The sequence below is a fragment of the Gavialis gangeticus genome, unplaced genomic scaffold (assembly GCF_001723915.1).
Source record: "Gavialis gangeticus isolate Ggan-Ray unplaced genomic scaffold, GavGan_comp1, whole genome shotgun sequence".
Lineage (NCBI taxonomy): Eukaryota > Metazoa > Chordata > Crocodylia > Gavialidae > Gavialis > Gavialis gangeticus.
Window position 1 is genome coordinate 35,589,065 of NW_017728995.1, and position 10,760 is coordinate 35,599,824.

The following is a 10,760-nucleotide window of genomic DNA, read 5'->3' on the forward strand; positions in this document are numbered from 1 at the left end:
CAGTACACCACAAGTGCTCGTACAGCCGTGCCAGGGGTCCCGCAATGGCTGCAGCCAATTCCCTCAGCACTCAGGTGGAGATCGTCCGGACCTCAGTTATGGTAATTTAATTTATAAGCCCTCTTTCCTAGTCGTCATCCTGCCTTTGTTCCCATGTTCACTGCCACTGTTCTTACTGAAAGCTGAGCCAAAGTATTCATTTATTTTTGGGGCCGTGCCTAGATTCCCACTGATCGCGACTCCATCCTCTCTGCTGAGTGTCTCCAGGTCTTGTATTGCTCACCTGAGTTTGGTCCTCTGATGTATACATGCCCTTAGAGGCTCTGCCCAGGTCAGGCCTGAGAGTTAAAAGCAATTATCATATTCTTTTTTATGTTAACACCTGTTGTTCCATTCATTTTAATTTCCCTACAAGCCCTCTCAAACTCTGGAGAAATGCAGGCTCGATTCAGAATTCATGATTTGAAGTCTATCCCTGTAAGGTAGTGATAAAGCCAAGAAAGCAACTTGTATCTCTGCTGCACTAGAGAACTACCGATGCTACCAATAACCGGCAGGACGTGGTGCAGAAATGGCTCCTAAGTCTGTGTCTCTTAACAATAAAAGTATTATGGTTCCCTGAACTAGGAAAATAACCACCATAAATAACCACAGCTTACCTGTCTGAGGTCAAACACTGTTAAGCTAATGGAAATGATTGACAGGATTATGATAGCCACAGAATACTCCACGTAACCCTGGGTTATCCAGAGAGTCAGGGTGAAGGCTTGGAAGACGTAAAAGGGATTCAAAATCTGAAAACACAAAGGTACCACAGAGTCACAAGAAATCCGGGGGTGGAAATTAAAATGATTGACTAAATGCAATGGAATCGTCAGCACAGGATCTAAAACAAAGGGCGGTGATGCTTGTTCCAAGCCAACGCTCTCCCATGAGGGTTCAAGGAACTGACTTTGATTCAAATGGCCGAGACGGGCCAATCTCAGGTTTGCTATAAATACAGGCTGCTGCAATCCAGTGGCTGCAAGGATGTATCTGAATTGCACCGGTCATCTCTAGCTGCCCATGTCTCCGACTAGCACGCTCTCAGTCTTAGAAGTGGTGTCAGGCAAGAAGCAATGTCTCCATGTGGATAAAAAATTGAGCTAGTATAACTTTCCTCATTCTTTGGGGTTTGATGCGTTATGATGGTTCATTAGATATTTACAAGGAAAAGGAAAATCAAGGAGAAGAAACTAATAGGTTCCTATTAAAATTAGCCCTCAAAAGCTGCAGAGTTTAGTAGAAAATGAAAACTTTATAGAAAGGTGCCTACTTTCATTTATTTATTTATTACTATTAAATTTGACCTGACTCTGGAGGGTTTGTCTTTTTGTTTTTGTTTTTTTTTTTTCCTCTGTTATACTAATTGTTCAACTTTAAGCAACCCAAGGACTTCAGGGAATCGTCCTGTAATGGAAAAGCACATTGTTCAAGTCAAATTCTGCTGTTGCCTACACCTGCACCGTTCTGGTGAAGTCCATGGCTGGGGCACCTGAGCACATATCACTTGATGCTGCCACCTTGGCTGTCCTAGCATCCAGGTCATTAGATGCAGAAATTAAGCAAACCTTTTTTCAGAAACTTGTCCAGACCATTTCTGATCAAAGAGCAAGTGCAAAGCCCTGTCCTACAGTGCTTATATCATCAAAACATTGAAGGCAATGAGAGTTTTGCCTGTATGGAGACCAGAACTGAATGAATAATTTTTATGACAAATAGATCCTCCAAGAGAAATTATTGAAACATTATTTTTGCAATATTTATCCAGGTTGCTTTAAAAACAAACGAAAGGGAACTAAAGGAAGATGAATACTTGGGCAATACCGCACTCTCCTGACCAATCTATCACCAAGAGCACCCTATTACTGATATTCCCCAATCAGGATTCATAGTAGAAATGATATCTTTTATTAGACCAACAAAATTTTTGAAAAATTTTTCTTTAATGTAACAATTTTCCAAAAAAAAAAAAAATCTTATTGGACTAATAAAAGATATCATCTCTACTACAAGTCCTGATTGCCTTTTCCTCAAGATCAATACAGCTACAACCTGGCTGCCTGATATTTCCCCGTGCACTGAAACTGAAGTGCTGCAGAGAACCTCTCTGAGTCCAGGTATTAACATTCAGACACGGGGCAGCAGCCTGGGAGGAAAGTGCATTTGTAAAGTGCTTTTCTGAGGGCCCTGTCTTAGGCAACATCTCACAGGGACACCTGAAAAAGGGTGGGATATCAAGCCCAACCAGTTTCAGGAGAGTTACAGCTTTCTATGCTTTTTTCTTAGGGTATTTTATGCATTCGAGATAGGGTATTAAAATGCACAGACCAAGTAATAGCTTGGATCCTTTTCATGCGTAGAGTAGTGTGGTCTTTATCCCATTTGAAATACTTTCGTACATTGTAGAAATGCATTTTCCTAGCTAGATGACAGTGCATGGTGTACAAATGTGGTTCTGTTCACAGTTTACCAAAATCATCCTCCATCCTCCACAAATAAAAGCACATGTCCCTGCTGTGCTCCCCACTCCCCCTCATTTTTCAACACCCACGTTGGAGAAGGAGGTCTTGCAGAGTGTGGACTTCATTACGGTTGCAAGCATGCATTTAAAACAATTCTGCTTTCAGACAGTGCTTTGTATCCTGAATGGGTGTTACTAAAATATAACAGATACACACTGCAATTCCTTTACTCAGAATTGAAATATAGTCACTTGAACTGAAAACCTACCACCAATTAGCAGGACACTGCAAGACTACAGTGTAGTTTAGGATACCAACTTGAATATATTGTCTCTGATTTAAATGGCAAGGGGAATTTATGGAGCCAAAGTATCCAAAGAGGGGCTAGGAGATGATTGATAGCGAAACCTTACATCCTTCACAACTGTTGAATTCCCAGGTGACAAGACTGAGCTTTTGCTTCAAGCAACAACAAAACATAAAAAAGTGGATGCAGCTCACCTCTTTAAAAAGTAATTTCCAAATAGGGCGGATTTCAATTTCAATGGCATTGGGGCCACACACTAGCCTCCTGTAAGAGATCATGAATCAATTGATATCTGAGAAACAAAGTTCAGGGATTTGCTTGTGGTTCCTCTAGCTCTTGCCTGTTGGGTAACTAAAAAGTCACACACGCAGCTGTGCATTCAAGCAGTGGTAAAGCTGATATCTAAAAAGTAGCCTCAAGAACACAGATGGCTGGTTGAACGGGATGGAAGTCTATCAATAAGCCTTCGAATATGAGGACAAAGTACACTGAGCGCAATTTTCTCATGTCCCATTCATGCACAGCTGGAGGTCTTCGCTGCGGCACTAAAACTTGCAGCCTAGCGGTAAGCGGCCACACTTCCTCGCTCCATGTCTGCTACCAGACTGGCCGTGTGAGTCCACGGAGCTCATGGTTCAGAGCCAAGAGCAGAAACTTTACAGCAGCCTACTCCTCCACACGAGCTGTCTATGCTGATCGGTCCAAAATGTCCTCCATCTTAATGTTGCTTTCTGATCCTGAAAAACCCATCTGTTCCCTGCAATGAGAGCTGCTGCAGTAGTACTAAGGGTTTGCTATAGGACAGAATGTGACCCAGTGATCACACCAGTGCAAACCCTGAATAGAGCTGCATTTCTTGATATTTCTTGGTGCCCATTTTGAGTCCAATGCAAGTTAGAGGAGTTTCCCAATATTTCCATTAGTACAACTGAGAATAAAGTGTAAGTTGCACACATTTTGCACCCGCCAATGCTATTTGTGCACTACACACTACTGGGGTAAACCACTCGTGCTCATCTGTGATAATGACCAGACAGGAGAGGAGACAGGGTCTGTACCTGATATTCTGTTCTTCCCTTGTCAGCCCAGCTCCAAACTTCTGATGCACGTCATGGCATGAGTTGCTGTCCTCCAGTGACCTAGGATAATGACGAGAAAGCTCAATAATGAGGTTCTAAAAGAATCACAGAATCCTAGAAAACAAAGGTTGCAGGGAGCTCAGGAGGTCACATCCAGTCCAACCCCCTGCTCCAAGCAGGACCAGCCCCAGCTACATCATCCCAGCCAAGGCTTTGTCTACCCAGGTCTTCAAAACCTCCAAGGATGGAGACTGCACCACCTCTCTGGGGAGCCTGTTTCTGTGCTGCACCACCCTCCTAGTGAGAGAGTTTTTTCTTAATATCCAACCTCAACTTCCCTTGCTGCAACTTGAGCCCATTGCTCCTTGTCCTGTCCTCTGCCCCCACTGAGACCAGTCCAGATCCATCCTCTTTGCAGCCCCCCTGCAGGGAGTTGAAGGCTGCTATTCAATCCCCCTCAGTCTTCTCTTCTCCCAGCTAAATAAGCCCAGTTTCACAGATTTCATAGATATTAAGGCTGGAAGGGACCTTGCAAGATCATCGGGTCCAGCCCCTTCCCAAGGGGCAGGATGTTAGCTGGGGTCAGATCACCCCAACAAGATAAGCATCCATGCATTTCTTAAAGATATCCAGGGTAGGGGCTTGCACCACTTGTGGGGGGAGTCTATTCCAGACTCTGGAGACTCAGATGGTAAAGAAGTTTTTTCTTGTGTCCAGTCCAAACTAGTCTTCCAGCTTGTGACTATCACACCTTGTCTTCCCTTGGCGTGCCCTGGTGAACAGGCGTTCTCCCAGTTCCAGATGCACATGCCTTATATACATATACACCCACACACACACACATATTATATATATATATGTGTGTGTGTATAGTCATCTTCTTTCCACCTCTCCTCACAAGCCATGTGTCTCAGCCCCCAAACCATTTTTGTTGCCCTCCGCTAGACTCTGTCCAGTAAAAGGGACTTTACTGGCACCACAAACGCTGCAACCAGCAGATCAAACTCACCCGACTTTGTGGAACTGTTTTGCAGAAATATCCCAAATATACCGGATCTTCTGCACCTGGATGCACCTCACCTGTAGGATCAAATGGCACAGGTGCCATTAAGAGGAACTAACTTTGTTATATTACGGGGCCTCTTGGTGTGAATAAATGGGCATATCCCATTAGCATGGGAGTCACAGAAGGATACTGAGATCGTAGACCCCTTAGAGCCTTTCACTTGCCTCATTTTGTGCCTTATCATCACCACTTCAGCTCTCCAACCTTAAAAATGACTTACTTTTAACTCTGGTTTCATGATGGCTCTATTTATAATAGAATCCTTGTCAGCAATAAGGAGACCATCTGGTTTATCACTAACTGATAGCGTCAATGTGCTCAAGTCAATCCAGGTCACCTTCTTTCTGGTGTATCTTTGAAATTCATCCTAGAGCAGTAAAGCAAAGATCAGAGAATTTCTAGGCTCCTGTGTAAAGCAATAGCAGATTGGCAGTGCTATGGAAGGAAATTACTCTTTCACAGGGGTAAAATAGGGCAAGCAGTTTCATATCTCAAAGTTAAGTGGCCGTGACAAGACGTGCACTCCAAGGTAGACCCCAAAGCGTGCGTGCACCTACTGTTGTTCGAAGCAGGACGAGATCCGCTTCTTGCAAACTACATGGAGCGCAGTTTGCCCACACATCCCACGCTGGTTTCCAGTAAAAGAGAAGCAGAAGGGCCCCGCAGGACAAGATGTACCCGACAATGCACAGGGCTTTCCGGGAACGTTGGGTTTTGTAGCCAAATATCTCCTGTGGATCAAAGAGGAGGCATTGCTATTATTTGACCGTGAGACTTATTTTTAAGGGTGGCTTGAACATTATTTGAGAAGTATTTCTGGCTAATAAGCTCCTTTGTGTTCACTCTGAGAGATCAGACGGTCTCTGAACTGGTACATCATTAAAACTGAGACAAATTGGATATCAAAGCCACCCAGAGAAGGCAGGAATAGATCTCGTTACCAGAGGGAGAAGCGTCGTAGTGGCTGCTCTGAACCTTGGAAGGATTAACTTGAGCCTACAGTTTTCTCTGCCATAGTCCAGCTGATCTACCACAGCAACATTTAAATCCATTTAAGTCCCCTGCAGTTTTATAGCTTTGCTTCAGCAGCGGTGTGTACTTATACAAGAACTCAGTGCGGTTCAGCAGGTTCTGCCTTGCAAACCAGGAAATCCCTTTAAGAGTGGATGAATGTTGAAAGCTGCTTTGTAATTTAGCGACAGCCTCCTGGCACGTGCAACCTTATAGTATATGCGCACTGTTTAAATAATTAAAGACGCAATCCTGTTTCCTAAATTCCCATAGTTTTACCTTGATTGTTCCCAGTACATTGGTCATTTCTATAGTCACTCATTTTCTTCCCTGGTTTGTCTTCTGCTTTCATGAGCTGGATTTTTGTTCTTTGTGCTTAGTGCTATTCTATTTAATTTTAAAAGTTTTTGTTCAGACACAAACTGCAGCTATGAATCCACCTGCCTCTCTTCCACCAGCACCTTGCAGGTGCCTCTCCACAATGCTTGCAATAACCCGGTGCCTGTGCTGTAGCTAGGAGCGCTGATATTACAGGCCTCCCTTGCACTCGGGACCCCTGCATGCAAGTCCCATCCCAATTCCCCGTCGCCATAAATGGTGTAGCTGAGATCCTCGCGTTCAGAGGCATTTGTGACTCTTGCAGGGCTCAGTCTGCACGCCATGCAAGGGGCTAACTGTGCGGGAGTCCATTCGAGGTGGAGAAGAGGGTATTACCTGGCACAGTGATGCCCAGCCCTGGATCAGGTTACAAAAGACTTCAAGGGGGGGAGGAGATCTGCTGGTTCACAAAGCACCCAGCTGCATTTCCACAGCTCTTGCCAAACCTGGGCTCTGTCCACGCAGTCCCTTAGGGCTGAGCCAACAGCTGTTTTTTGTCATCTCCCTCCTCCTCTTACTCCCTGGACACCTTCTCTTCCTCCATCCTCCTTTGCTGCTCTGCCCTGTCCTGCTCGGACCTGTGCGTCTTCCCCACAAGTGCATCGCTCCGCCGCCAGCCTTGCCTTCTCCTCCGAGCGCTCTGCTCCCCGCCCCGACGCTGTCCACATCCCCCTGCCCGTCCCTCGCCCACCCCTCTCCATCTCCGCACCCCTGCAACGTCCCGCATCTCCTGTCGTGGCGGCTGGCTCACCCCCGCCTGCTATGGAGAGACGCCCCTGCTCGCTGAGCCCGGGCCTGGCTTCGTTCTCCCGTCCTCCATCAAGTCCCACCCAAGCCTTGTCCCTTGAAGAGAAAAACAGAGTAGCAGAAAACTGAACTGTCCTCTATGATGACCACCCTACTCATGCCCATGCTGCTTGCTTGGAGAGGGAGGGGGCTGGCACGGCAGCTGGGGCTGTCTGACCGCTGCCCGCCACGCTCCACCATGCCCAGAGCCTGGGCAGCCTGCGGGAGGAAAAAGGAATTGGGACTCAATTCCAGACCAACTAGATTATTGCAAAAAAAAAAATTTGCAAAAAAATGCCTTTAATTGCAAGCTTTCGACTCTTACATCCTATGGGCTGGTTCAAAAATTCTATAAAAAGTTCATATTCTCTGTAAAATGCTGTCGGGTTTTGTACAGCGAAAAGGTCAAGATACTGGTTCTTCCGTCCGTCTGCCAGCAACGTGACAGTGTGAAGCTGTCACGCTTTCTCAAATGCTGCAAGGCGTTTATCTGTAGCATTCATTCAGTCCTCCGTGTTGAATCAGCAGCCCTGAAACTGTTTTCTGACTCTTCTGTTTACACCTGCGAGATTGCAAGATACCCGTCTGAAGGAAATAACCTGTATTAACAATTAGCAACCATCCAATTAAAACGTGAGTGGGAAAAGGCCTGAGTCACTGAGCTCCAGTCTCTGAGCCACGGCAAGCACATAACAGCGAGTTAAAAGTGGGTGAGGACCGACCCACGGACGTCGCTTTGTGGTAGCTGTTCACGTGCTTGCAGGGTTCAATGTTTTGTGGTCTCAGCCTGCACTAGGGTGAATAGTTTTGACTAAAGATATTTCAGGCGGAGGGGAGGAGAAGAGGAGGGGATGATGTCCAACGGCACTTCGGATGTGGGAGACCCTAATTCCTGTGACTGAGCCATTGCCTCCATCCCTCCTAAGACTGTCCTAACAGCCACCTCCCATATTATGAGGTCTTTTAAGCTGGGTCTCCCTTTGTCCCTTCTGCCAGAACCGTGAAGGGCTCTCACCACTTATTTTTTGGAAAAAAGGAAAGTGGAGCTTCAGTAGCTGGTCTTCTGTGCCCTTGACCTCCTTTCCTTTCCTTAAACATGCCCAGATGCCAAACTCTTCATTGAGGATTAAGTGTTCTTCCTTGCACACTTGTTTTCCAGAGTGCGAGGATATAGTCAAATCTGTTGGAGGGTAAGCCCAGAGAATTACCTGGGCTTTGCCCTTCACACCCTAGATGATGCAGCGAAGACCAGGAAAAGCCCATGCTCTAAAGTGCCTGGAGGACGCTCGTGGGGTTGTAATACCCATCGGCTACACGTGAGTGCAATAGCCATGGATTATCATCCCACCTGAAAGCAACACCTTTCACCCTGGCACAAACACGGCCACCACCCCTATTTACAAGGCGCTCAAAGCAGCAGCACCGGCTGCAAATTCTTTGCCAGCAGGTTTGTGCCACGCAGACAAGGGATTAACAACAAAAGCACAGCGAGCAATTATAAACCGCCCACAGGACTGCAGGTCCCAGCACCTGCTTGTTGGGAAGTAGAAGAACCCCATCACCGTGTTAATAAGTAAAATCAAATGGACTTGCCTCTCTCTCCTGTCCTACTGGACGATGCAAAACGTCCCTAACAGACTTTTGCCATTTGAAATGCTTATTGCTGTTGAGATTATGTAGCCCATCCCTGAAATACAACCACCTTGGGATTGAAAAGAGAGCCTTAGCTGCTTCAGTAGCTAACAGGTGCCCTGTAATCTGGAAACCAAACTAAATCTGATCTGATTGAGACGGCAGGCAGCTAGGAAAGCAGAACACAATCCCACAGTTTGCAAATTCCCCAAAAGCCAAACTCATGGCAACTGTTTTGAGTAGCCCATCCAATGCTCCAGCCGAGGTGTGATTTGAAGCCGATTTAATGACACTGGTGTGAACACCCGTGCAGAATCCCATTGGGGTTGAAAAGGGAAGGTTGTTTTGCTTTAGCTGAAGCATGTTTCTAATCAATTTAAACTAAGCTGACATGAGTGTTGGCATAGCCTTTAGCACCAGCTTCTCTAAATGGGTTTAAAAGCATATTTGGAGTTAAACTTGTGCAACCCTGAATGGAAAGGTGTCAGGAGACTTCAAAGACACCTGGGGAACTCAAAATGTGGTTGAAAATGTTGAGGTCAAACCATGAGGCCACTTCCAAATGATTTGGCTTTAACAGTAGGCTTTTAGAAATGTAAAATAACAAAACTATTGGGGTTGGAAGGGCCACGGGTCAGATGAATGGTCCATCTAGACCAGCATCCAGTCTCTGGCAGTGGCAGCAGTAGATGCTTTTAGGAGAGGATGTGTACAGGGGATGTCTAGTGCCGTCCAGCTGCTGGTGAACCCTTCCTGCAGTAGTGCCAGGCCCTTACACACGACCAACACTTTCCTTTTTGGAGCACTGAAGATTCATCTCTTCAGACTTTCCTCCAGAAATGTGAAAGTGAGAAATTTGCTTCTATTTTTAAATGAAAACTGAGGCGCTCATGTCATCGTATGACTTGCAGCTGGGGTTTTAGGCAAAGCACTACATACCATTAGGCTCTCGGTGAAAGGACTGGCAGTAAATGATTGTGGTGCATTTGAAGCAGAAAGTGGAAGTCTATGCACCTAAATGACTGATGAATCCAGGACCGTTTGCCACGTGGGGTCTAATGGGAAAATATATATATACACGTAGCATTAAAAATCAGCGAACATATTGTCCAGTTTAGCTATTTGGGATGTTATTCATAGCATAAGTTGGGAGCTTGAGTGAATCTCTTTAATGTCTAGAAGTGCTCCTACTGAGACCCTTGGTTTTATATTTCACTCAACCACGGTGCTTTCTGCAGCACACAGCTCCACCACGCAGACTGCGGCACGGGTGTAATACCGACTTGAAGCATCCTCCTGACTTGCAAGTGCCGCTCCCTGCAACCGCGAGGTATCCCTGGAAGGAGTCGCGCGTGCATTGGGCAATGCACCTCCCCCTGCTTAGCTTCTGAGACATAATGTCATCAGAGCTGGGTAGGTTGGAGGAAATGTTATTTCTTATTACCAACATGTTATTGCAGTGTGAAATATCCCCGGTCAACTATACGTCTGGCGATCATTTCAATTTTAAGTGATTGTCATGGAAATATGTAGGTAGAATATAGAAAACGAGGGTTGAAGGGACCTCAGGAGGTTGCATCAAGTCCAACCCCCTGCTCCAAGCAGGACCAGCCCCAACTACATCATCCCAGCCAAGGCTTGGTCTACCCGGGTCTTCAAAACCTCCAAGGATGGAGATTGCACCACCTCTCTGGTAACCTGTTCCAGTACTTCACCACCCTCCTCATGAAAACCTTTTTCCTAATATCCAACCTAAACTTTGCTTGCTGTAACTGGAGTCCATTGCTCCTTGTCCTGTCATCTGCCCCCACTGAGACCAGTCCAGCTCCATCCTCTTTGCAGCCCCCCTGCAGGGAGGTGAAGGTTGCTATTCAATCCCCCTCAGTCTTCTCTTCTGCAGACTGAATAAACCCAATCTTATCAGCACAGGACAATCCAGTAGGCCTGTGCTGATAAGAATCCAGCTTTCTGGCTCTTTGTCCACACTGGTGGGACGA

At 46.1% G+C, this 10,760-nt stretch overlaps 1 protein-coding gene across 1 annotated transcript in view; it reads right to left on the reverse strand.

Annotated features, from left to right (window-relative positions):
• Positions 1 to 10,760, reverse strand: part of ATP13A5 (ATPase 13A5) — a 61,908-nt gene that overhangs the window by 43,251 nt on the left and 7,897 nt on the right. Inside the window, exons 2-7 of the mRNA XM_019503492.1 lie at positions 5,514 to 5,687; positions 5,177 to 5,323; positions 4,900 to 4,970; positions 3,870 to 3,950; positions 3,006 to 3,075; positions 660 to 794 (exon numbers count right to left, since the gene is read on the reverse strand). Coding sequence (XP_019359037.1) covers positions 660 to 794; positions 3,006 to 3,075; positions 3,870 to 3,950; positions 4,900 to 4,970; positions 5,177 to 5,323; positions 5,514 to 5,687 — 678 coding nt within the window. The remainder of the gene's footprint in view (positions 1 to 659; positions 795 to 3,005; positions 3,076 to 3,869; positions 3,951 to 4,899; positions 4,971 to 5,176; positions 5,324 to 5,513; positions 5,688 to 10,760) is intronic.